The 27,762-nt window shown below is 41.6% G+C and overlaps 1 protein-coding gene across 1 annotated transcript in view; it reads left to right on the top strand.

Annotated features, from left to right (window-relative positions):
- Positions 1-27,762, top strand: part of LOC117551290 (probable E3 ubiquitin-protein ligase HERC1) — a 47,151-nt gene that overhangs the window by 1,427 nt on the left and 17,962 nt on the right. The window contains 43 exon segments of the mRNA XM_034224100.1: positions 2,263-3,268; positions 4,537-4,632; positions 4,810-4,992; positions 5,524-5,736; positions 5,834-5,932; positions 6,065-6,161; positions 6,276-6,419; positions 6,666-6,793; positions 7,312-7,456; positions 7,624-7,795; positions 8,038-8,172; positions 8,279-8,444; positions 8,656-8,781; positions 9,215-9,439; positions 9,601-9,753; positions 9,840-9,972; positions 11,856-12,059; positions 12,755-13,009; positions 14,110-14,283; positions 14,531-14,645; positions 14,753-14,870; positions 15,093-15,291; positions 16,009-16,306; positions 16,386-16,434; positions 16,511-16,556; positions 17,190-17,440; positions 19,050-19,229; positions 19,387-19,507; positions 19,622-19,862; positions 19,943-20,103; positions 20,215-20,367; positions 20,472-20,528; positions 20,531-20,568; positions 20,703-20,798; positions 21,691-21,858; positions 21,992-22,231; positions 22,321-22,404; positions 22,745-22,970; positions 23,607-23,898; positions 24,252-24,931; positions 25,683-25,896; positions 26,673-26,842; positions 27,480-27,563. Coding sequence (XP_034079991.1) covers positions 2,294-3,268; positions 4,537-4,632; positions 4,810-4,992; positions 5,524-5,736; positions 5,834-5,932; positions 6,065-6,161; positions 6,276-6,419; positions 6,666-6,793; positions 7,312-7,456; positions 7,624-7,795; positions 8,038-8,172; positions 8,279-8,444; positions 8,656-8,781; positions 9,215-9,439; positions 9,601-9,753; positions 9,840-9,972; positions 11,856-12,059; positions 12,755-13,009; positions 14,110-14,283; positions 14,531-14,645; positions 14,753-14,870; positions 15,093-15,291; positions 16,009-16,306; positions 16,386-16,434; positions 16,511-16,556; positions 17,190-17,440; positions 19,050-19,229; positions 19,387-19,507; positions 19,622-19,862; positions 19,943-20,103; positions 20,215-20,367; positions 20,472-20,528; positions 20,531-20,568; positions 20,703-20,798; positions 21,691-21,858; positions 21,992-22,231; positions 22,321-22,404; positions 22,745-22,970; positions 23,607-23,898; positions 24,252-24,931; positions 25,683-25,896; positions 26,673-26,842; positions 27,480-27,563 — 8,104 coding nt within the window. The 5' untranslated portion in view covers positions 2,263-2,293.

The raw sequence follows: 27,762 nt of genomic DNA, 5'->3' as shown, positions 1-27,762 counted from the left end.
TTATTATATTATCATGCCGGCTAATGTCATTGCTCAAATTAATGCAGAAAGCTAAATGGTGTGTTTTTGTTCACTGCCTCCCACCCCCAGCATCTTAGCATGATTGGTAAGTTGCTGTCAGACATTATGCAGCTCATATTGTGGTGAATAAACCCATGAATGCTAACATTAGCAACGGTTATGATATCCATTAATGCAACCATGAACTGCTTTATTGTGGTCAGGGTTGTCGTGGCAACAGCAGCCCACACATCCCTTGGTCCAGTTTGTTCTGGATGACTTTCAAACCCCTGGATCAGATCCAGCAGCCTTATCTTCTGCAATCATAAAGTGAAGCATCATGGTGCAGCTCCTCCTAAATAGCTGAGCATTTCTCTCTTTTGCATATTAAGCCCAGTTATCCTGATGTTATTATTTGATTTAGTCTATTGGCATTATTTCATTCTCAAATCCAGATGAGAGCTAGGAGTTTTTCCTCAGTCTTCTTTCATTTCACATTCAATATCTTGGGGTCTCAGACAGTATGCAGGAGTAAACAAGGGATTAAATCAAGTGACACTAGGCTCACTATTTTGTAACATTTATGACATAAAGACAAGCTAATTCAAAAGATGTATCTAATGGAAAAATATCAGGAGGTAACCCGTAAAGCCAAGGTTTAAATGTCATAAACCGTACTTCACTGTCACGGTCTAATATCATGTGTCACCTCAGCTGGCTAGTATACTTTTTGGAGAAGCAATAACACATGTGATGTGTAGAAACATGTTGACGTGGCTTTGGGTTCTTAAAATCACTGACATTACATTTTGGTGCTGCATGCATTCACTATCTAATATTGCTTTTGATGTGTGAATGGTTTTATCATTAGGGTTTCACTAGCCCCCCCTCAAGCCTTCGTGTTTTATTTGTATATCTAACTGGCAAGTTGCTAGCATAGCAATTAACAAGTTATACGAGAGGATTTTTTTTTGTTTAAGTGTATACTGCGAATACTGTGTGATGGACTGATGTCATGAGCTGTATAGTGAATGGTTGATTAACTATAAAGTTAGTTAGGTGGAAAAAAGGAGGAAAACCCATAGACTGTGTTGAGGAACACTCGAGAGGTGTCCTTAAGGTCCATGTCCTACAACTAGAGATGGTTGTGCCTTACATCGCTGCTGGTTATTTACCGGTGGTTGCCTGACCCAAAGAGCCCATTGCTATATCAATGCTTGGTGTTATTTTTGGCCCGAGTGGAAACCATATAGCCCCACAGGCCTCAGGCAAGGCAGGGCAGATGACGGTGGACTATGGTGGCATGCTTTCCCTCAGATGACTCCATGTTTACGCAAGGAGTTTTATCCTTAGGAGTCTTAGCTATGAAGATATCTGGTTTGCCCAGTTTGTTTACCTACAACTTGTGTTTGTGTCTTGACAGGAACGACAGACAACTTATTTATATTTGGGTAATAATACATATGTACAAATGATCTTGCTGCAAGTAAAGGTTATTGCTGATTATATTCTAGATGAATAAATTAATTGTTGGTCTGTTAAATTTCAGAAAAAAATGAAAAGCTCCATATTTAAGAGGCTGAAAACATAATGTTCCACAATTTCTCATAAAAAATCTCTCAACGATGAATCGATTATCACAATAGTTGGTGAATAGTCTTCTTTGGACCCTCTTATCGATTAATAAACGTATCATTTTCAGCCAAACTGCAACATCAACTTTGTCTTTATTTGTTTGGAAGGCAGACAAAAATGCAGACTGACTGGGGGTCAGGTGGAGCTCAAGTGGTCCAACTTAGAGATGATGACTATGATAACTGCATTGAGAATCGGAGATAATTATAACGGGAATCAGATTTTAGTCACACATTTGCCAAATCTCTCAAATCAGGTCTAATTATTTGGCTGGCAATGTTATATTATGAAATGAATACACTCAAATGTTAATAAACCAAAAACCTCCCTTTTTTTCGCATCTTGTGAGACAAAATCCTCCTCATTAGTGTGGGTGTGTTTATTACAGGGTGAGCTGACCTATTTCAGTGATACCCACTGGGCCTATGCCACTAGCCTGGATGTAAGTTCCAACACTGAGGAGAAACCTGACACCTTTTCTCTAAATTTACTTGGCAGGAAAACGCATTAGGACATTGGCTTTCAGCTGCGAATGTTGCCTGTAAATGTATTAGAGTGAATATAAAGATCCTTTTTATTATGTTAATGGTACGTGTGAATTTGACAAATCTGCCTCTCTGTTTTCAGGTGTATATACGATTATAGATAATGCTCAGACATGGTGCCTTGTCAGACCCATGTGTTGCTGAAATGGCAGGAGCACTTCAATAGCTCCTGGGCCGCAGAAGACAGTGTACAGACAGCCAGGAGACATGGAGCTGCTGTGCTCTACAACAAGCTCCTCAATAACAAGGAGGTGGTGACTCTGGCCCAACCTGTACATGAACTGGTGGGCCCCCGCCTGCCAGACTTCGAGTGTGAGTCTAGTGCCTCGGCGGCGAAAGAAGAGTACCTGTCATCCCTGCTCCACAGTCAGCGATGGCTGACTCACCGCATGCTGACGCAGACCTCCTACACCCTGGGCCTCCACCAAAGGCTGGTAGTCCTCCAGAGGATCTACTACGCACTTCACAGCAAATACCATGACAAATTCCACGTGCAGCTACACTCACAGTCCACAGACAATGGCACAGAATGTGGGCAACTCGAGCTGGCCTCAGAGCCCTGCCTGCCGGGGGGGGTGTCCAAAGTCAAGTCGGGTACAGATGTTCTGATAGAGATGGGTGTGAGGACAGGTTTGAGTCTGCTCTTCTCCTTACTGCAGCAGAACTGGAGGTACGCGGCCTCCGTTCACCCGGAGTCGGTGCTTTGCAATGACGTGCTAGCCACGGCGTCCTCTGTGCTGACTTCTCTGCCACCGCTGTCTCTGGCCAATGAGAATAAGATCCCGACAGTGGGGCTGGACTGCCTGGCGCAGGTGGCGGACTTCCTGAAGAAGACATCAGTGAGCAGCGGGACCGGGGGGGCGGACCCGACCGGTCGGAGGTTAGCGCTGGAGCTGCTGCTGGGCCTGGCCATGCAGAGAGGCTCTCTGAAGTTCCTGCTGGAGTGGGTGGAGGTAGCTCTGGCTGCTTCTATGCCGTCTTCCTCCTCTACATTGTCTTCCTCCTCCTCCTCACTTAGCTCCCAGCACTCGGCTGGCGTGGGCTTTGATGTCATCCATCAAACGCTTCTACAAATGAAGCAATATTCGGTATGTCTTTACATTTGGACCTTTGTTTTGTTTCTGTTGTTGTGTTGTATTTGTTTTGGTGTGATTGGAGAAATCTTCCTGTTACTGAATGATCCGTTAACTCTGTTGAGAGAACAGATTGTTAACACCATTGGAGTCCGCGCTGACGTAGGTTGAATTGTATTGTCTTAACATCACATTATTATTTAGATTTATTAGGTTTCTGAAATGTTATATTTCCAGACCATAACATTGGATAATCTGGAGTAATCGTTCTAGTTTGATTGTATGGGCAATGTTAACTTTTATTAATTTAAACAGCTTTTCTCTAAAAAGGATGAATTATAAATAAGGCAAATTTATAGCAAGTTGAAGAAATGTTGACAGACGTGTGCAGCTCAACAGAAGTGGTTGTTTCTGCCTTTTGGAAATGGTCTATTCGGGTGTTACAGCTGCACAATATGAGACATATGCAAAATCTAGCTAAATCATCAGGTGAAAAACACTTTCCTTTAGTGAACTAATCATTAACTTTACGTAGGTCTGCCTTTTGACTGCTTAGGCACAAAATTCAATGATATTTTGATAACAATAAAAAAAAAAAAACACTATTTTGTGCAGCCCTTCTGATTGTCCTGATTTGCCTTGGTATATTATTGTATTATTCGTAGTAGGTAATTCATGTTATATTACAAATGAAATGTCCACACTTACATGCACATATGTGTAACGATAAAGCAGGAAAATAGCTCTTCACTACCCATCCCTGCGGTAGGTGGTTCTTTGTTATTAACATTCTCATTGAAGCTTTGAGTGATGCCTTATTGTGCAGATAAGATTAAGATTGAGCCAGTCTTCCTGCCCTTCCCCTATAAGCCTGTTTGATTAATTGTTTAGCAGGGTAATCAGTTTTGCACTTTATCTTGACAAAGAATAACAATGTCTGGGTATTGCTAACAACTTCATGATTGAGTTTACTCGTCCTAAACAGAATTTAGATAAATGTAGTAGCTTCCCGAGGTACAGTATTACACAAAACACACTTAATCTGCATCTGAGGACTAGGATCTAACCTTTTTTTCCTCTCTGTTTTTCTTGATTTCACCCTCTGCCTGATCATGCACTGACTTGTCTCTGAAAGAAAGAATGTGTGCATACAAATGGATAATTAAAGTGTAATAAAACTAGTAAACTGTACCTCTTAACAAACCTAAAATAAACACACAGTGAGTCACATCTTATATTACAAACACACTTTGATGAGTAAACTAAACTATCTTTTTTTCCAGGGTTTCCGTGGGGACTCCGTCAACACTCAGGTGCTGAAGAAGGAAGCAGATGGACTCTGTCGACTCTCCCAGGCAGCTCTCTGCCTGTTTGAGGAGGTAAGAGGGCTTTTGAGATAGGCACTGATAAGAACTGTTATACTTTCTAGTTACTGACTTTATGGACCTCCTCCTCCTCCTCCTCCTCCTCCTCCTCCTCCTCCTCCTCCTCCTCCTCCTCCTCCTCCTCCTCCTCCTCCTCCTCCTCCTCCTCCTCCTCCTCCTCCCTTCTGACAGATCTGTAACCTAGCGTCCTACTGCCTGTGCTCCTGCAGCACTGATGCAGCTGCTCCTGGATCAGAGAGTGACACAGTGATGGTGTATGTGTGGGGCAGCAACAGCAGCCATCAGCTGGCAGAGGGAACTCTGGAGAAAATCCTACTGCCAAAGCTGACACAGGGCTTCAGTGATGCCCAAATGGTATGGATACCCTTACGGATAGAACAAGTATATTCCACGTAAAATAATAGTCTTAGGGACCCAAGGCCTCCGAAGTGGTCTCTACGGACTAGCATGGACGGAGATTTCGAGGCATATTTCCATATAGTTTATCATCTCTAACAAGCCTTTAAGTAATTGTTGTGTCTTATTACCCTCGGTGTACACATCTGTATATTCATCTACTGTTGTGCTGTCTTTGTAATTTTCTTTAAATCATTTATTTATTTTTGGGATTTATTTACTTATTTTTTATTTTATTTGACCTAATTAATTAATTAATTAATATTATGTATTATCTTATTGCATGTGTGGAGAATTTGTTCTGTGTTTGGGATAAGTGGAAAAAAGGGGGTACATATTGGTATCATGCCCCTTCTTGATTGTGTAGAAATTCAATAAATATATTTAAAAAATAAATAAAAAGAAAATAGTATTAACCTTATTTTTTTCTGCCACTTTAAATTTGATCTTTAAATGTCCTTCCTTCTATCAACTTTGTCCTCCTTTTAGATTGAGGCGGGGCAGTACTGCACCTTCTCAGTCTCTGCAGATGGCTCAGTGAAAGCATGTGGAAAAGGCAGCTATGGCCGTCTGGGCCTTGGAGACTCCAATAACCAGTCCATGCCCAAAAAACTTGTGCTGGAGCCACATAGGAACATGAAGAAGGTGTCCTCCTCCAAGGGCTCTGACGGCCACACTTTGGCCATTACTGTAGAGGGAGAGGTAACAAGTTAAAATGACTGCAGTCTGTACCTTTGACTGTTATGCTTCTCTTGTTTACTTTCAATGAGATATAACATTTCCAAAATATTTCTTTCAGGTATTCAGCTGGGGTGATGGAGAATATGGGAAACTGGGCCATGGAAACAGTGCTACCCAGAAATACCCCAAAATCATACAAGGACCTATGTTTGGCAAAGTAAGCACGGAAATAAAGCTGCTTGTTTGAGAAAAGATGGATGTGGAATTCAAGCCTTTCAGTTTTATTTATTCATCTTTTAAAGCTATGTGATTTAACATAATTTAACATACATTATGGCTTTTCTTCCAGGTTGTTGTTTGTGTGTCTGCTGGCTACAGACACAGTGCTGCTGTGACCAATGATGGAGAGCTTTATACATGGGGAGAAGGCGACTTTGGCAGACTTGGTACACGCCCTTTTTCTCAAGTTGTTAGATCTTATTTGTCTCAACTATTTCAGTGAAGCGCCTCCTCGGGTACATCAGCATCAACCTGTTGTCCTGTGTTTATCCCCTGATCAGGTCACAGTGACAGTCAGAGTCGTAACATGCCCACTCTAGTGAAGGACATCAGTGGTGTGGGACAGGTGGCCTGTGGCAGCTCTCACACCATCGCTGTGGCGCAGGATGGACGCACTGTGTGGTCCTTCGGAGGAGGGGACAATGGTGTGTTGACAAATGACACATTTTGATTCAAGCCCATAGATAATGTAGTTTGTTATGAAATTGAGTAAAATTATGCTTTGAGTGAAAGGTATTTATTCCTATAGAAAAGAGGAAATAAAATGAAAATGACACACAATGAAAATAATTGTACCTGAAGGACAGGATCCTAGATCATTTGTGGTCTATCATAATATCAATGTCTTAGGCTAGTGTGTACTAATGCTGGTACATGACTCACCCTTGCAGGTAAACTAGGTCATGGAGACACCAATCGTGTGTATCGCCCAAAGGTCATAGAGGCCCTGCATGGATTCATCATCAGGAAAGTGTGTGCTGGCAGCCAGTCCTCTCTGGCCCTCACCTCTGCAGGACAGGTGAGAGGGAAGATGGTCATCTTTTAACTAACCATACTGTAGCTAAGCTTACTAGATTAGTGTTGTAAGAGGTTTGATATGTTTAGCGACAAATAATGAATGTTTATTTGAGTACACTCCGAATGAAAGGATGCAAAACAGTGTTTTGTATTCAAGGCACATCCAGGGATAGGTATTCAAAATGAGCTTGGGCTTTACATGCTGTGGTGTGTGGCATTGGTTTATGCTACAAACCATATACAAAAAAATATAAGCATTAAAAATGCTAATACCTTAAGATAATACAGATAATTATTTATTTGTCCCAACATGGGAAAATGTGACAGCAGCAAAGGTGATAGTACAATAACAAGAAGTATCCCTAAAAAAAGCAATATTTAATAAATAAAAAATAAATAATGAAACCGCTAAACTAAATAGTGGAATTCATGTTGTTGCCTGTTATCAATATTGTCAATATGTATTATTCAGAGTTAAATAAGGAGATCAAGACAATACATTTGTATTTCTTTATTTAGGTGTTTGCATGGGGCTGTGGCTCGTGTTTAGGGTCTGGCTCCGCTGAGACCACCTCTCTGAGACCCAGGTTCATAGAAGACCTGAGTATCACCAAGATCATCGATATCTCATGTGGAGACAGCCACTGTCTGGCTCTGACGCACGGTAAGAGACCTTTAACAGTTGAAGGTCATTTGTTCAGATGACGTGTGGAAAGAAAAATGTAACCTTGCTTTCAGAATAAATGTAATTTCGCGTAGGTGTTATCATTTTTCATCAGGGATATCAAAATTGTGATTTTACTCCGGCTGTATTGTTCCCCCTTTCATCAGAGAATGAAGTGTATGCCTGGGGCAACAACACCATGGGCCAGTGTGGGCAAGGCCACACCTCCACACCTATTACCAAACCCAAGAAAGTGCTCGGTCTAGAGGGGGTGTCCATCCAGCAAATCACTGCTGGCACCTCTCACAGCCTGGCCTGGACCGCAGTCCCAACAGACAGGTAAACCTAACATACCTAAAACAAATTAAAGATATATTTTCTTCCCCATACATGTCTCGATTTTTGTATTGGATGTGTTTCCTTTGTATATTTTCCATTCCATAAAAAGACGTGGTCTCACCAAACAACATCTCCATTGAGGATTGTTTCATACTGCTGAAACAATGTTTGTCTCACCCTCTTCTTATTAGTCTTGACACGTTTGTGCTTGCTCAGCTCTCAAGTGACTTGGTATTTTCCAGGCAACTGGTGGCGTGGCACAGGCCTTTCTGTGTCGACTTGGAAGAGAGCACATTCACTTACCTACGCAACTTCCTAGAGAGTTACTGTGATGGCATCGGGGACGACAATCCCCCTCCCCCTTTCTTATCTAAAAGGTATGACATTAAATTCATGAAGCACTCTGGTATTAAACCCTGTGACATTAGATTGTATTTCTTCACTTAACAGACACTCCTAATGCTCTCTCTGTGTATTCCTCAGGGACCACCATCAGTTTATTTTGCTCTGCATGAAGCTGCTCTCTATCCACTTGTCCTTGGCCCATGCTGGGGGCACTGGTGCCATGGTTTTGGGGGCTCAGGGCAGGCCCCTCAGAAACCTGCTCTTCCGGCTCATAGATACTAATATGCCAGACTCTATACAACAGGTACACTAAAAGTCTGCTTGAATTATTTTCACAATTATCGTGAAAAACAATGGTGCAGGTGCAACAATAAAGATACCGTTTTGTGTCTAAATCAGTGTGAAGTAGGTTGTTAGAGTACATATTTAATTTAATTGGTTGCTTGCAGTAAATGCTAACCATTGATATCCAACTATCTTTTCCATATTGTGTTAACATTCCCGTTCATCCTCAGGCAGTTCTGAACACGCTGTCCATCGGTGCGTCCCTGCTGCTTCCTCCACTGAGGGAGAGAACAGAGCTGCTCCTCTCTCTCCTTCCTCAGGGCCCTCAGAGCTTAAATGTCCTCTCTAAAGGACAGGTATGTAGAGCCATTGGGTGCTATTTTAATCATTCCCCTATGTGTTGTTACAGTAGTGCTGGTAATCATGACCATACAGTATGATGTAAGTTTACATTTTTGCCTGAACAAATGATCAGTCCGCAATGCGTTTTGTATAGAAGACATAGGTGTAAATACAGAACACATGTTTTACATTACATTTAATCTGCCTTGAAAAAGCCTTGTCTTGTTTCACTCATTACAAATATCACTCTGATTCAGATGAAGCTAGGGAACAGTTTGTCCAAATCACAGCACCAACTTGGAGCGTTGCTAGGCAATATAAGACTCCTTGTATGTTGTGAAAATGTGTTGTTGTTGCTTCTCCACAGAGACGCCTGTAGTAACCTCACATTAAAATGATCAAATACCAAACATTTAACTCCTATTCTTTTCTCTGTATCTTCTAAAGCGTCTGCAGTTAGACATGGTCCTCAGCAGCCTTCAGGATCAGAGCCATGTTGCTTCTCTACTCGGTTACAGCAGTTTTGGGGAGGTGACAGCCCTGGGTCCCCCTCTGACCCCCGCTCCGTCGGCCCGGCTTCCCTCGTCTTCCAGCTCTGTCGATGCCTACGACCCTCTGCACTTAGCGGAGGTGCTGCTCAGAACTCTGCTCCTCAGTATCGGCTTTTACACGGTACTGAAAAGATGCATTGTGCATACTTGGTTTTGTCTTTCAAATAATGTTGCTGTTTTTCAGAAGGTCCTGTGTTTTCTCAGTATTTTGGTGCACATTTTTACCATTAAATTAGAGTTGATGTTCCTAATCCTTTGCATGCTTTCTGTGTGTTCATGCAGGAGCGGGCATTTGGAGAGTTGGAGAAGAACAGTGACAAGCAGCTATCAAGTGAAAGCCAGGGACAGACTGATCCTCCCTGTCACTTCCACCAGCTGCTGTCAGGACTGCACAAACACCTGCTGGGCCATTGCTACATCCATTCAAGCCCTGAGGTACACTCATGTTCAAGTATATTTTACCCGGAGTTCTGTAGTGATATGGTTGCATTAATGTTTTTAATGTTTCCGCTGTTGTGTAGGATGACAGCAGTGTAACGCTGCTCCGTGAGCATCTTTACCTGCTGCTTCCCTGTGCTGCTGAGACACTCAGGAGATCCACCAAACTGCTGAAGGAGAGTTCCCAGGATAATCAAATAATCAAGAAGCTGCATGGTAAGAATACAAATTGACTTTCCAAAAATGTTTTTGCGTGAGCTTTAGGTGCTTTTATTCACAAAAATAGAATGAATATCATCGTTTTTCTATTATCTATTTTTTTTAATAATATTTAAGGACCAGTGGAAAGACAGTTTCCAACATTTTTACAACAATATATATGTACACGCTGTACGTATAGAGTAGGGTTCTTTACGGCAACAGGTATAATTATTTGTATTTGTGAAATCATTATAATAATAAATGTTATTTATATAGCATCTTTCATACAAGAAATGCAGCACAAAAAGCTCTACAATAATGGAAATTAGAAAAAGATTTGACATAAAAACCGTTAGAATGCAATAATAATGGAAAATAAAACACACATAAGATGAAATCAAATGTATAATAAAAGATGGAAAATAAAACCCACTGAAGTTTTCAAACTCTTCTACTTTGTTACTGTCCTGGGGCCTCATTTATAAAGGGATATACGCTCAAAAAATGGCGTACGCCAGTTTCTACGCAATGTTTGCGATTTATAAAATACTAACTTGACGGGAAAACGTGCAGTCCTCCACGCAAACTCTAACCCATGCGTACGCACTAAGCACAAACACGGGAGGGACGAGAAACTGCGACACCGTTGGCAGAAGGAAGAATGGAGAGAAATATGTGGAAATAATACCATAAACAAAATATTACCTCTCATTTATCATATATGAAGAATTCATTTTCAAACATTGATTAAAGCCAATCTTAAAATGATTAAACAAACGCCTGTTTGAGACTCCTCAGTGCACACAAAAACATAACTTGGAGAAATAAATAAATACGGATATGTTATTTAAAACCACCTCGAATATGTTGTGTTAATGTTATGAAATGTTTTCTCATAAATGATGCGGTTTTGCATTTCTATAGGTTGTACGAGCATGGTTTTATATACTACCATGTTTAATCATGTGTTATGCCGTTTGCTAAGACTTGATAAGTCGCTCATAAAACACAGGAGGTATGGAAACTAAGAACACCATATGTGGTAAATTGTACAGCTAATATAACACAACACATTAGTTGTATTTCCAACTGGTGGATATAGAGTTGCTGCAGTGGAGACGCTGCGCACAGCTGATCGACAGCTGGGACACAAACCACCAAATACGAAAACATAATTCAGATCCAGTCGTCATGACTCCACTCCGGAGGGATTCCCCGATCATTTCTTACAGTCTCTCATCAAGGGGGTGTCTCCTGTCCCCGGTACAAACACACTGCCTGAGGAAGGTTAGGCTATGTGTATTTTTTTTGTCATGAACCTTTTTCGGACCACTTATTTATTTATTTGGTGACGTTCCGACCTCCATGCTGCTACTCTAGTTCAAACTGCATCCACCAAACAATGATTTATCTCGACCTCCCCAAAATAACCAACATCTGACACGGTGTGAGATGTCTTTTTTAGCTGTTCTGTCGTCATTTCCTGCGATCTTCTTCATAAAGTCAGTCAGAATGAATGAATGGGCGTTTCTTTGACTATTTATAGGCAAATATGGGCGTTACGTGAAGCCCGCAAAAGCTGCACCGCATTTCGAGTCGATTGTGATTTATAAAGGGAAACCGGCGTAGGGAGTGCTGTACGCACTTTCCTCGCCGGTACGCAATGTTTGGTGAATCGGAAAATGTCGGAACATTTTTGTACCTATTTTTTGGATTTCTACTACGTAAGCAACCTTCCCACGTGAATCCTATGCACGGCGTTATAAATGAGGCCCCAGGTCCATAGGTTTTAGAGCAGTTTGATGCTTTGCTTCTATGTGTCTGTTGCCCATCTGAATTTCTCACTTATTTTGATCAGTCTCTCTAACCCCCCTCTCTCATCTCAACCCTTGTCCCAGTGGTGTTGTTCAACTCAGTGGCTGGCAGCCTGCTGTGCCAGGTAATGTACTCCTTGCTGCTGCTGCCCCTCAGCACAGTGCAGCCCCTCCTCAGCCATTTGCTGGCCTTGTTGGAACAACTCAATGATTTCAACAGGTTCATACCAGAGACCGGCCTCCTGGAGGAACAAGAGCTGAGGATGGAGGCTCAGAAAACATGTTTAGGTCAGTTAACGTCAGATCTACCTCGACCCATAGTTTATTGTTGTTACTAGTGGCTACAGCAGTGTCACATGTACACTGTTGGGAGAAGTACTCAGATCCTTAACTAAAGTAAAAGTACAAATACTATGTTCTTAAAATACTCCACTACAAGTAAAAGTCCTGATTTCAAAATGAAACTTAAGTAAAAGTATTAGCAACATAATGTACTTCATGTACAAAAAGTACTTATTCTGCACAATGGCCCATTTCAGAATAATATAAAATACAGAAGTATTATCAGGTATTATCTGTTTTTATACATGTTAGAGCATTTCAGTGTTGTAGTTTGTCTTGGAGCAAATTTAGAAATAGTTTTTAAATTAGAAGTAAAGTATCGCATTATACCATATCAGCACATCATGTGTTTTTATATGTTAAACGTAACTGGTAACTATGAGTGTTAAAACAAATGTAGTGGAGTAAAAAGTACAATATTTGCCTCTGAAATGTAGCCGAGTAGAGATATAAAGTACCATTAGATAGAAACACTCAAGTAACCAAAAAAGTACTTGAGTACAACACTTGAGTAAATGTACTTAGTTACTTTCTACCACTGAAAATGTATAAAAAAAACGGATACAGGACCTACGCTGAAGATTCTTCTTATAGTATAAAATATATGCAAGCTATACACTGACAAGAGATCTTCCTTACAGATAAAAGTGAAGAGAACTTGTGCCCTGGACAGCAGCAGCCGCAGCCGCAGCAGCAGGAGGAAGAGCAGGAGGAGGAGGAGGAGGGCACGTGGGTCTGGCTGTTGGATCTGGAGCGCTCTGTAGCGTTGGCAGTGGGCCGGTGCCTCGGTGGTATGCTGCAAGGCCCGCCGCCGTCCCTTCAGGAGAAAATGTCAGAGTTCTGGCTATCAAATATCCTCCTCAGGAACGGGCTCGAGATGGACTTTGAACAGCTGGGTAGGAAAACAAACTTCATGCTCTCTCCATGCTTTCATATGAGCCAATGTGTTGGCAGATAGATACCAACTTCCTCCCCAGAATATTGTTGCATCAATGTCTCTACATTCTGTTAGGAACCAGATCTTTCTTTGGCTAAGAGCCTATAGAGCAGTGTTTCTCAAACTTTTTCATACCAAGGACCACTTAACCAATACAAAAAACACTCGCGGACCACCTAACTCCACAAATATCCAAAAACACATCGTTTTTTTTAGAACAGATTACAAATCGCCTGAAAATGGTACAAACAAGTGGCAACATGTGTGATGAAGGTGTTGCGCTGGGCTATATCATACAATCGAAATAATTGAAACTTAAGCTCGCTCCATTAGGGAGATATTCCCGCGAGAGTGCGGAAAACTTAAATTTATTTATTTATTTCAAATGTGAAATGTTACCAATATACTCACGGACCACTAGGGGGTGTTGTTGTTAGGTTAGGTTTTGTCAGTAATATAGACAATAAACATGGGGATGGAGTAAAACAGATGACAAACAATGGAGTTACCCGGCTAACCTTTTATTTTGTATACCTTCGACCAAAAAAGACCACTCATGGATGTGTTTATGGGTTTTTCCCTATCCTGTAGTGTGTTATAAAGGTCTTTGTGCATGTAAATGGTCTGCCAAGGCTAACATCCCAATGTTCCCTCCAGAGGGAGTTTCTCTCCCACACCCCGTGACCCCCCCACCTTGATGGAGACCTTTGATCTAAGATAGTGAAATCCCTGTATAAGACTCACGCTTCTATTGGCTAGCGCTCAAACACATTGTTCTTGATAGGCTAAAAGGCGGGACATCTATAAGCAGTTGACCAATCACAACAGAGCCGGCCAGCTAACCGATCTGAGCAGACTGGGGAGAAAAGAGGTGCTATAGCACAGGCAGTATGACAATAAAAAACTTTGAACATTAGAGCCTGTGCCTGATAGGCTGATAATGAGCACGATAGGGTCCCTTTAACTGAATGCACAATTGTGATATGCAAACACACTCTAATGTACTTAGCTTTCACTGGTTCTCTTTTCCTATGTCCCATGTGATGCTTTGTCCTTTAGACTCGAGCATGGCATGGCTGACGGAGGTGGTCCTGCTGGGCAGCAGTGACGCCCGGCTGGCAGAGCTCAGTCTGAACGAGGAAACCAGGACTTTACTGGAGCTGGCACTGGGGTCCTCCAGAGGGGCTGCAGGGGGCCTGTGGCAGAATATGGAGGAGTACGCTCACAGCAAAGGTATTTAGACATCTGCTTGTTTTTTTACGAGTGCATCACGTGTGTTCAAAGTATTTATCAAGGTGAAAGTGGACAAACTAAGTTCATTTAAACTATTGCTTATAGAGAAATTACGAAGTAGTATTATGCATCTGTATTGATGTACCTGACGTGTCAAATGATTCACAATACATCATTGATTATTATTATTTTAATTATCTTTTGTGATTTTGTTGTAATGAGCTGTGTTGTTTTGCTGTGAGTGCAGAGTGGGAGAGCGCAGGATCTTCAGGCGACTGTTTGCTGCAGACCGTCTGTCGCTGCAGTCTTGCTGCTCTGCTGAAACACACTGGGCTGCAGAAAGAGGCCTGTTGGCAGGACAAGTCAGTAGTAACACACATTTAATATTCCCTGATTAATTGTGCATGATTCATACCGCTGTGCAGAACAAACCTAATTATAAACTATGTATTCACTCACCCTTGGACAGATACGACCCTTGTGAGATGCTGCTGAACGTCTATGAAACGGTTTATAAAATCAGAAGCTCTCTGTTGGCCCATAAAAACTCTCCAAAGATGTCCCAGGTGCAGACTGCTGATAAACAGGTACCATTACTAAAATATTATGCATGTGCATATCTTGCTTAAAACAAACTTAAACAATCACTCTGACAATATACTGTTGTTTAATATTTGTTCTGTAAATATTATTAACAATTCCATTGGCAAGAGACTATTCTTTTTCATAAATATTAATTTTTACTCTGATATAATCCCAAAAAAGAGAGAGAGAAAAACAGTGTATTTGAAACGTTTCTGTTTTTGCAGAACACGTCTCCTCAAAGTCCGGATGCAGACAGGCAGGAGCCGGGCTCCTCAGCGGAGCAGGTGGGGAAGGACCCTGAGCAGCAGTCAGTGGGTCACTGCAGCCGGGAGGTGCAGGTGCCCCCCCCGCCCACAGCAAACCACAACCAGGAAGAGGTCACAGAAGAGGACGCCTTTGGCAACAGTCGTATGTACCTGTCAGGTTAGAAAGGCTAATCTCTATTCCTGCCCTTTCTGCAGTAATGGGAGATTTATGGCTGTATTAAATGCCTTGTTTATTTATTTTTACATTCAAAGCATCTATTGAGATTTTTGAATGAGTCTTTAAATGTCCGTCATGTTTTTAAGTTTTTTTTAATCAAAATCATCAATTTAAATGACGTAATTTATCAGATTAAATGACTTCATATATTTAAAAAATCAAGTATGTTTTAATGAACATAGCAGACTGCAGTGAAACACATTTTTCTTTAAAAAGCCTTTCTTGTTTTTTAAAGGATAAATGCCACCAAATATGGATTGATGAACAACATTTATTTAAATAATAAAACTTGTTGTGAATTTTGGAAAGGGTTACATTGATCTTTTATTAATTGTTATGACTATTTTACTTGATAATGCTCTGGAGTTATTGGAAAGGTTTGGATAACACAAGTCAGAAATAGTCACGTGCTGAAATACCAGGTTCAAACTAATTTAATATACAAAAAGCTGCGCAGCATTCAAATGTTAATTTAGATATTTGAATGTCAATGAAAATAATGACATTTTAAAAATATATGCCCATTATTTAACTTAATCTTAATTGCTCAAGGCAGACAGACCCTGACAGGGATAATTACATTCCCCCCACATACACACAACTCATCATCTTAATAACAACACATCTGATTCTAATGCATCTTCCCTGTCTCTGCAGAAGTCCTAGAATCGTTCATGGCCACCCGGGAAGCCATGCAGGTACAGCAGAACGTGACGGTGTACGAGTCCTTCGGCACCTCCACCCTCCCCAGCAGCATGGAGAGCCCCGTCAGCCCGGAGAGGGAGCTGGATCCCAAGCAGCAGTGGGAGAAGCAGAGGGAATCTGAGGAGAGCTTGGGATTCCCTGACGCCTGCCATCTGGTGGTGTCCCGCTGCCTCTTCCTGCTGCTCGGGCTCAGGCCTGCTTGTGCGGAGCCCAGTGAAAGAGAGAGTCAGACTATAAACCCTGGAGCAAGGTAGAGTTTATATTAGGCAGCATATGTTCTTAGTTTCTCGTATGAGCTGTTTCTGCACTAACTATTCCCGTCATTTCAGGAAATCAACAACAGAACTCCTAAAGATGGCTGCTGAAGGCCGGAAACAGGTAAGCCTTGTTCTGTTCCAACAGTTTGCCCCACACCTCTTCATCAGTGCTAATGTATTGTCTTTGTCTTACTTAGTCTGACCAATCCAAAAACTCATTGGGATCTTCAAAGAATAAAATGGGTAGGTGGAATATGTTTAAAAGGTACGTCATACCATACTGTCATGTATTAAAGGAACAGTTTCCTGGAGGAGGAAAATAACAATATATTTTTTATTGTATACCTCATTTTAATTTTCACTATTTTAGGTTTGGATTCTCGTTTTAGTTTTACTTATGTGATATTCTTTTTGTAATACATATTTAATTAGCTTTGATGGAGGGAGACTCTGCTTTCTGTACTTGTTTTGCATATTATAAAACATTTTTACTTGAGCAATATTATTATGATATCTTTTCAGCTGTAACTTGTTTTCTTAGGTTAGAATAAGGACTGAAACAAAGGAGAAACGGCTAAGGTTTTGCAACAATAAGCATGTCACCCAAAATATCCAACTTCCATATTGTGTAATGATGTTGGAGTTCTCTCACCAAAGATTTTGGCATGTCAAATCTGCATTATTTCCAGAGTTAAGAAACATTTTAGAATTAGTCTCTTATTATAAAATGTCCTGCTCTGCGCCCAACTTGTTATTTTGCTATTTCTTGTCAGGGATCAACCAAGTATCTTTTAAAAACAGAATTGACACTGAATAAATTACTCTGTACGAGGTGTACAAAAACTAACCTTTTTTTTAATCTTTTATCTCTTCCAGGATTACCTCTGTGTTCTCTGGGTGTCATGAAAGATGCCTGGGATCGCCTGCGGCAGTGCATTAGCCCCACCACCTCAACCCACTATGGCAGCAACACTCTGCCTATTCTCAACCAGGTGTTCCACTTTGTCTGTGGAAGCCTCATCCACATGTCCCCCTCCTCACCTACATTGCCGGCTGGACAGACTTGTGGTCAAGCCGATCCCAAATCCATTACTTTTGCCATACTGCAGCAGCAACAGAGGGCGGAGGTAATGAGATTTGATTTATTTGATATGGTATTACAAGCATACAGTCAATTATTACATTACATTGCATTTAGCTGACGCTTTTATCCAAAGCGACTTACAATAAGTGCATTCGACCAACAAGATATAAACTTGAAGAAAACAGAATCATATAAGTACATCAGGTTTCATTGAGCAAAAACATTTCAAGTGCTACTCAACTGGCTTTAGATGAGCCAGTCCTTTATTAGTATATAAGTGCTTTGTTAGCAATTCTTTGTTAGTAATTATATCGCTCGAAGTGGAGTCGAAAGAGATGAGTTTTCAGTCTGCGCCGGAAGATGTATAAGCTTTCTGCTGTCCTGATTTCAATGGGGAGCTCATTCCACCATTTTGGAGCCACGATAGCAAACCGACGTGTTTTTGCTGATGGGAACTTGGGTCCCCCTCGCAGTAAAGCGTGTGTCTGCAGCAGCAGGTTGTAGCAGCGATGTTTGCAGTGAAGGACAGTTTGTTATCTAGGGTCACACCCAGATTCCTTGCAGTCTGAGTCGGGGAAACAATAGAGGTACCGATGTTGATTGTTAGGTCAAGAGTGGGACAATCTTTTCCCGGAAGGAAAAGCAGTTCAGTCTTGTCAAGGTTGCGCTTGAGGTGGTGAGCAGACATCCACCGAGAGATGTCTGCTAGACAAGCAGAGATGCGTGCGACGACCTGGGTCTCTGAGCGGGGAAAGGACAGAATTAATTGGGTGTCGTCAGCGTAGCAGTGGTATGAAAAACCATGCGGACTAATGACTGATCCGAGCGAGTTTGTGTACAAGGAGAAGAGGAGGGGACCAAGAACAGAGCCCTGAGGGACTCCTGTAGTTAATTGACAAGGGTCGGACTCGGACCCTCTCCAAGTTACCCTGTAGGTACGGTCTTTGAGGTATGAGGTGAGGAAGGAAAGTGCAGAGCCTGAAACTCCAAATTCTTGGAGAGTGCAAAGGAGGATCTGATGGTTCACCGTGTCGAATGCAGCAGACAGGTCCAGAAGGATGATGACAGAGGAGAGGGAGGCTGCTTTAGCCGTGTGCAGTTCCTCAGAGACAGCAAGGAGAGCAGTTTCTGTGGAGTGACCTGCCTTGAAACCAGACTGGTGCAGATCCAGAAGGTTGTTCTGATGGAGATAACAGGAGAGTTGTTTAAAGACAGCGCGTTCAAGTGATTTAGACAGGAACGGGAGGAGAGAGACAGGCCTTATTATTGCTGAGGAATGACAACACTACTTAACAGCTGCAGCTTTGTGTTTATATTATAACAAATCTGTTTGATTCCTTATTAGAAGTCAATTCATGTAATGGCAGATTACATTAACTCAAGGGACAATAGTTTTTTTTCAGAAACACATGATTGCACAACTAAATGATGCCTATTTTCAAGTCAGTAGTGCTTCCCTATAAACACATTTTTAATTTGCAGCAAAATAATGGTGAATTCTCTGGGCACATAATAATGTCGACATGTTGACACCAGGGAAACATCATCTATACATAATCAGCCACCATAAGCTCAATATAGGTTGAAATGAGTGAAAGAAAATGCTTTGAAAGTTGTTAACCCACCTTTAATTTTCCCTTTGTTGTGATCAGTTGCGTCTGGAGGCCTTGTGTCAGATGTCCTCCTTCCTGTCTAAGATGGAGGAGAAGAGCAGTGGGTTTCCCGCTCTGCTGTATTCCGTGCAGCTCCAGTTCCTCTCTGGATGTTTCTCTTTGGGAACACAAATCATCGGCTCTCACTCTGGAGCTAATTATGAGACGCAGCATTACATGGTACATCTAGTAATAGTGCTATCACAATGTTTGTGCAGATGAATATTTAATTCAAGCCAGATGGAGAGACTAGAATCACTGAATGTTGTACTCATTGGATTTGTTTGTTCTATATTAACATTCTGTTGCATGAATTACTCTCCAATCCGCTCTGCAGTCTGGTACGAATTCAGCTTCTTTGGAAACGCAAAGGGAGCTACAATCTGCAGCGCACACCTTCTACCAGCAGGTGGTGCGTGTCCTCAAACAGAGGGCCCTGTTGGAGAGAGAACATCCAGGTTTGTTCATTATTGTTTCTCATATTGACACATTAAGGTTGGATTTGAACTTATTTTTATGCACAGTTTTAGTAGATTTTGCAAGCAGTTAAGATGTTGTCTCTTCATACCCAGGCTCCTGCCAGCACCTTCTCCTAGCCACGATGTTTGCACTGAACTTCTGCTACCAACCAGTGGACCTGGTGCTGGTCATTAAATGCGGCATTCTTGAAATCCTCTCCATGCTGACCAACAACAGCTGTGCAGTGATGAACCAGGGCTGGTTTGCAGCCACTACATCTGGATCCATGCTGCTAAGTGGCTCTGTTAGACTAGCCTGTGCTCGCCTGCTTCAGATATTGACTGTGGCTGCAAGGTGAGAACTATTGGATTCATTAGAAAGTGAAAGTACTCTTAAGCGGTTATTTTTCCGAACGAATTGTCCTGTGTCCTCAGCTCCTGTGAGGAAATGCTGCCTATGGATGTATCCGTTGCTCTAATGGAAGTGATGTGTGAGCAGCTCCAGAATATCCTGTCTACTTTCCACCAGCAGCAGACGGCAGAGAGAGGAACGGCTGAGAAAAACGATTCCAGCAGCAAGAGTGCACATCCTATTGGTATTTCACATTTAACAATTTAAAACTTCACTGAATTATTCTTTTTTACAAAGAGCACAATGGAATGCATCCTTACAGTACATACCTTTCCTTCTTTGTTTGTTGTTTTAGGGGTGGAAAGCAGCAAAGTGGTTGAATCTCAGCTTGCAGACTTCTTGGTGTTTTTGAGGCGTGTACTGTCTTTAAGAGTAATGAAAAGACTATCTACTTTTGTCAAATGGATTGATCCACTCATGTCTATCATTTCACACAAGTGCTCCTCAGGTAAGGAACTTTAAAATAAAAAAAACAGCACTGATATTTTTATATGTTTGAGTGCATTTTACTTTGGTTTTACTCCGTGTTCACCTCCTCTGTCCTGTTTTCAGGTGCTCCGTGCTTCCAGAACCTCCGCACTAAGCTTTTGGCCTTCCATGTTTTAGAAAGACTTTACCTGCTTGTTCTGAGCCTGTTCAAATTCAACAGGTATGATGTAAAAATGTCAATGCAACATGCCAATATAGGAGACATTCCTGCATTCAATGTATGTGAGTTTGAAATTGTGAATGGGATAATGAAGACTTACATTTTGTTTCCCTTTTCTCTGTTTGTTCTTGTAGATTGTTAAACAACTCTTTCAGCTTGTGTCTGTTTATATGTGGAAGGAACCACTAGCTGAGAAGCACCACGAGGAGACCGCTGAAAAAGACAAGGGGGTAATACAGCAGTATCATTATTGTAGAAAGTCTTCTGGATGCACTCATATCAACACTCCCTTTCTTTCAATAATGATTCTATGTAAATGATCATGTACTTCCTGTTATACCTCTTATATAGCAGTTTAATGTCAGTGTGTTACAGTGTAAACAAAAATGTACTTGCAGTCCAATTGTGTCTTTATTATCATTTGCACAGTAGCTACAGTGTAGATATGGCAATGAAAAGTCCAAGGCTCCTCAAACAATGCAACATGAATATATATAGGACATCAAAAAGATAAAACCAATAAAAATAGTGCAAGACAATGTTGCAAGATGTGCAAGTAAATACAAATAAAATAGAAATAGTGCAAGAAGAGTCTATGTACACGTCAATGGAATAGGATATACTGTATAGATAGATAAATAAATAAGTAGATGGAAACAGATGAATGTTTATGGAGGCACTTAACAGAGCTCAGGTGTTTAATAGTCTTATGACCTGTGGCCCTGAATCCGGCTTTCATGATATATTTTTAACCCTATTTAAGTGCCATAAATGACTTACTGGCCCAAGATTAGTGTGCACTGCATTTTAACAAATTTCAGCTTTCCCGAATGCATGTATCCAAGACTTAGAAAATGCTTTGCTCAGGAAAAAGTGAAATTCACTCCTGGCAGTATGTAAATTATTAACAGCAGGACTACCAGAGGAGCAGATGGGCCTGTTCTCCCTGGTGGGGGCAGGATAAGAGGACAATAACATAACAATGAAACAAAAGTCAATGGCATCATATGATAATTCATATTTCAAAATGTTGCTAAGCACTTATTATGTAGTCAGTTAGTAAAGTATTGCTTGTTTTTATAAATCTTTGACCATTACCTTTTTCCAACTTGTGTTTTGCAGAATCCTGGCAGCTATGATGAATGTATTCCCATTGGAGATTTTTCATTTGACCCTCACAAGCTAATCTGCTGTTCTTTGGAGAGCGGGAACATCCTCTCTCATGGCTCAGGAGGAAAGGGGTACGGCCTGGCAACCACTGCCATCACATCTGGTTGCTTCATTTGGAAGGTAAGGACAAAATGAAAGAAAACAATTACATTAATCCAAGTTAATCTTTCTTTATTGGTTGTTGCCCAGATTTTACCAGAGAAATATGCTTTAAAAATAACCTTATATATATACCAAACTCTCCTCCTCTCAGTTCCACATCACCAAAGAGAACCGAGGCAATGAGGGCACATGTGTGGGTGTTTCTCGTTGGCCAGTCAGAGATCACAACCATCACACTACTACTGACATGTGGCTGTACCGTGCCTATAGCGGCAACCTGTACCACGGGGGGGAGCTGGTCCGAACACTTCCCTCCTTCACCCAGGGGGACACCATCACCTGCATCCTGGACATGGAGGCTCACACTATATCATTTGCTAAGAATGACAAGGTCAGAAAACACATTCAAAGTTAGCGTGCAGGGCTTTTACTCAATTGGACTTTACTGCAATTTCTGCGTGTCTGTGTTTTTTTTACTAGGATCCAAAGTTGGCATTTGAAGGTGTGGTGGCCTCTGAACTGTACCCCTGTGTGTTGTTCTACAGCAGTAATCCTGGAGAAAAGGTAATGGATTTATTGTACCTACTAAAGGTACTTACTACATAGTGGCACTCTTGTTCTACCTATTCAAATCCTGTGTAGGTATTAGTGCGTCAAATATGATTAGTTATTGAATATCTTTGGTAACGGTGAATGTAACTATGAACTGGACCTTAAATTAAAGAGGAGAATAGATAGACAGAATCCACATGTACAGTGAATGTAAGGAAATAAGAACAATTAGTATATATTTGAGAAATGTATAAAGCAAATTAAAATGGTCTTTCTTTGCCAAATTTCTTTAGCATCACATACAGTACATTTTATTTCAAGACATTCTTTTTCGCTTCTGTATCTCTCCCAGGTGGCACTGCGGGACCTCCAGATGCGAGGCATGCCCAGTAACCTCCTCCCCGGGGAGCCCCTCTGCAGCCCTCGCACCACGGTGCTGCTGGAGTCCACTCTGCAGCTCCTCCGCCGACTCCATCGCTGTGACCAGTGGGCCTCGCACATCAACCAGTACATCCACACCCACCTGGAGCTCATCGGCCCCCTGCTGAAAGACGACGAACTGGGAAGCTTCAATCCAGGTCAGTCAGTTCCTGCAGTGGTCACATAAAGGCATAGACCTTTATATCTCATTTCAAATGGGGTGAATAAACAGGTTGCATTTGTAGTGCAAACATAATTGATGCCATAACAGATACCTGACCAGCTAACTAACCTTCATAGGTGTATTCTGATACTGCTAATGCTAAGTTAATAGTTGCTTTGGGTTGTGCAGCCACCCTCATTGTTGACCTAAATCCCCAGGTTTACTTATTTAACTGCTCACTGTGTAAACCTAGAACATATGAATATGAAAATGTACTAATACATGGTCATTTGAATATTTCCTGTACGGTACATAACCCTTCAACATAATTGAATCAGCTGTCTTGTCACTCAGATTACTCCCCTGTAAAGATTATAACAGGCCTTTCCATCTCAATATAGTACCCTTTATCACATTATCTTTCAATCATGTGAAGCTAAAATAAAGTTAGCATCCCTGTCGATCAAAATGTGCTGCAGTGTCCAAAGAATAAGCGTGCAGTGTTCAAAACTGTCTGTTTGTTTCAGTACATCTTTTGCTAAAGGTATTATATCCTTATGAAGCATATTTTATTCATGGTTATCAATTATTACTCTTTGTCTTTTTTCACTGTTTAAACGTTCTCCCACAGGCGTTGGCCCCACACACTTTGATAAGGAGGAGAGTGACAGAGAGAGGGAGGGAGGTGAGGACACGGAGGAGTTGTTGTCTCAGCGTCGCTCCTTGTCCGACGCCAAGCTGGCTGCTCTCTGCACAGAGGTGTGGCCCGTACTGGCTCTGATCGGGGGGGTGGACAGCGGTCTCCGGGCTGGAGGTCTCTGCCTGCACAAGCCCAGCGGGCGCAGGGCCATTCTGCTGGGGGTCCTGAAGGAAGGAAGCCCCCTGGCCAAGCTGCAGTGGGAGGAGGCAGACCTCTCTGTCAGGTATTACACATATATGAATATGCTCACCTATGTATGGAATCTCTTTGCATATCTTTCCTTAAAGATGATTCTCATTGCTTTCCATGTAACAACTCTTATATCTTTCCTGTCTCGGTCCTTTCAGCATGTTGATTACTGTTCAATTTTGTGTTTATTTTCCGTCCCCTGTAATCTGTCTAACATCTTAGTTTATTTTATCATTTCCCCCCTGATCTTACTTTCTTCTTCCTTCTTCCTCTTCATTTTAATCCATTAACCCCTGTTGAATCCGTCCCGTCGTCACTCCATGCTGTATCTGTGGGTTCTTCTCATCCTTCTCAATAACTAAGCTCCATGAATTCTTGGTCACCCAGCGACACGCCGATCATCTCGCTGGAGCCCTGCGACGTATCCTGCTGCGACGTCACCCCGCTCAGAGGCCTCAAACCCAAGGTGTTGTTAGACCTGATTTATTTGATGGGGCTGCTGGAGGAGCAGGGATGGGTGGGGACTCATCCGGCCTCCAACCCTAAAAGGAAATACTCTGAGGAGAACATGAAAGATGGTGCGGCGCAGAGCAGTGCCGAGACAGACGCCTTCCCATCATCGTCCACAACCAAAGATGCCACAAAGATGGCTGACCAAAAGGAGTCGACCCAACCTCCCCAAACCTCCAAATTGGATGTCTTTGCACATGAACTGAGAGCCGTCAGAGTCTCATACCTTCTCATAGGAGCTTTAAAATCCCTGACTGTCATTTTTAGTTGTGAGAAGCTCTCAGATTTGCTCCTAGTGCCAAAACACGACCCTCCCAACTCCCCAACGAGTCCCCTCTCCAGCACAAACCCAGACCAGGCCAAGACCAGCAGCAAACAGTGGGATGAGAGTGCTGAGCTGAGGTCAGTGCTGCAGTATGTGGTGCAGAGCATGGTGAAGTGGGCGGTCAGACCCTGCCCCATCAAACAGAGCGTGTCTCTGGTCGACCTGGAGAGGGCTCAGATCATGATCTACAAAGGAGCTCTGAACAGACTGCAGGAGAACAAAGAACACAAAGGTATCTAGATTTAAAGATTGAACATACTTTAGTAGTGATGTTTGTAAGTCATGTTGTGTTGCAGATCTGATGACTTTAAACTTGGTTTCCAAGCCCCTTTAGACAATTTGTGATCTAGGATTACTATATAATATATATATATAAAGCTATGTTGGTAATATTGACTTAACCTGACTTGAGTTATGTCAGTCATTGAAGTTTGATCTTGAGTTTGAAGGAATTAAGAATTATGACGGAGGCATGGCTTAGCCGTACTTGACTATTTAATAATATTTAGTATTAGAGCTTTTACTAAAAACGTCCGTAGATTATTTCCCCAATTTTGAGTTTTGTCTGAAAGAATCTGTAGGAACAATTCCTACCACATTTTCTGAGAACCTGACGTTGCAAATTTGCAAAAGTGTCTCTCTCATTCATTTTTTTTTTACTGAGTAACAGGAGACGACCTAAAGATATTCAGTTTGACATAAGACAATAAGAAGAAGTAAAAACATCCACTTATCTTATAGGATAAGTGAGAAACATCTAAAATAGTTTTGAAAATCGACTAGTTTTGCAGCTCTAGTTTGTATGTAAAATGTTGGAATGCTATGACATATATTAATCAAAAATCAATATTCACACCTCAGTCTTGTCTTAAAGGACTAGGGAGTTGGACTGATGACTTAAAAGCAGTTTTGTTTTATTTTATTCAAGACATAGTACAATAATAAGTACTGGGTGTGATCTTCCTTTCTCTTCGTTCTTGCAGAATCTGGCCACCACTCGTCCTCTCAGCCCATTTCCAAGTCCTCCAGCTCTCTGTCCCTGTACAGCGCAGGTTCAGAAGGCACTGCCATCTTCGGCCAATCAAACAGAGCCTCTGCCTCTTCCTCTAACACTGACCTGGCATCCTCTCTGCCAACTAACCTGCAGGGAGATGGCCTCGATAATTTCAACCCTTTCTTTCCCATCAGCCTCCTCCAGTGAGTATAAAACAAGTTGATCATGAATGATTTAATTGGATTTGACTGTTGGACGGGTAATTCATACTAAATGCTTCAATCAGTGCATTCTCAGAAAGATGCAAACTACAGTTATCTTCAGTTCTGATGTTGTTACTGACTGCTACAGACGTGTATCTTTTGGCAGCAGCAGCTTTTCTGAAGTCCAGGGAATGGGTGAGTTAGGATGTATTTGAAAACAGAGAGTGAGGATTGTGCCTGTTCTGCCTTTAACCTCAGCTGCAGCTCTGCCTGCTTGTTGCTCTCCTAACCATAGTGTTTGTATTGTTCCTGCTTGTATAAAGGAAACAAAAACAGCCTCCTTTCTACTATACAATCAAACACAACATTTAAATATGAGTTTTTTCGACAAAAAGGACCGACCTCTTTGCCAAAAGCTCTCATCTCACATATTTTACCTTTTGAATATCAGTTTACACCACGACAACAAATACCTGGCTTGATCATGATGTTAATATTGAAACAAATGATAATATAGGGATACATGCTTTGGTTTATTGTGTTTTTAGGCACATCCGAGTAAAATAATCTGCTTAAAAAAGCTCTCCTTATTCCTTCAGATACGCTACATCGGAAGGAAACATCGTTGCTTCAGAGACGTTGTTCCTTATTCCTTCAGATTCTCTTTTATTTCAAATGTTGGGTCCCGACTGAACACTGGCAGTTTAGCACCACTTGAACTGTGTTATTTTATATTTTATTATACCATGTATATGCTGTATCTTCACTCCCTCTAGGCACATGGTCTTAACTCGGTTCCCCACGCTTACGGGCCTGGTTAGCGCCCCCCCCGCGCTGCACCCCTGCTTCAGCCTGGCCAGCTCTGCTTCTTGTGATGCCTTCACAGAGCAGCAGACTAGCTTCATGGAACCAGGTCCCTGCAGCACACAGGCCCGAAGCAGCCTGGGTAAGGACAAGTGCAGAGACCTTTTTAATGGGGGAAAAGCTGTCAGACATCAATACATACACAAAAGACACAATAAAAAAGTCTGATTGAAATATCTCTCCCAATTTAAAATGAGTGACAAACGACATACAGTGTTAAAGAGAATAGCTCTGCTAATCGTTGCAGTCCTGCCGGTCAGTTCATTTTTAACACACTTTTTCCCCATGCTGGCTTCATAATCAAACATGCTACTAATATGATTTGAAAAATTGAAAGGAGTAGATTTATATTTACTCAGCAGGATCTTTCTGTCTCTTGCATGGTCACATATGTTCAGCATGTGTTTTGCTTTGCTATGGGAAAGATATTTTCACAATCAAATGCTAATGCATGATTGACAATGATTTGCCCTCACATGCTTGAATGGCACCATTTTTTCATCATCAGTTGTTTGTCATTTTTATTGTGCTTTTTGTAGTTTGTAAAACTAATAAGCGGAAAGTAAATTAAGGGAGGGGAAATTAAAAACAATTGTGATAATCATTTTTTATTATTCTGACAAATTTCACTACAGTCTACACGTTTAAAAATTCAGCTTGTGGGCTTGTTTTTTCTTTTCTGTTTTTTGTGTACTTTTCCTTTTCTTCTCAACCACCAGAACGGACACAAATGTTTGTCACCAGTCGGTTGCTAGAAATGGGATTCTCTATGAGACATATCTACTGGGCCCTGGAGGCAGCAGGTACTGCTTGGTGGAGAGTCTGACATCACACATGATTTGCCTCATATGCTTTCTATTTTAAACATCTGTCTGTGTGCTCATGCCTTTTTGAAGTATTTGGTTAGAAGTTCTTCAATAAAAAAAAAAGAGTATTTCTAAGATACACAAAATTATTAGTTTGAGGATTCATATGATGCTGTTATTCAGGGTGGGAGTCAAT

The sequence above is a fragment of the Gymnodraco acuticeps genome, unplaced genomic scaffold (genome assembly GCF_902827175.1).
Source record: "Gymnodraco acuticeps unplaced genomic scaffold, fGymAcu1.1, whole genome shotgun sequence".
Classification (NCBI taxonomy): Eukaryota; Metazoa; Chordata; class Actinopteri; order Perciformes; family Bathydraconidae; genus Gymnodraco; species Gymnodraco acuticeps.
This window is presented reverse-complemented; position numbering and strand designations above follow the sequence as displayed.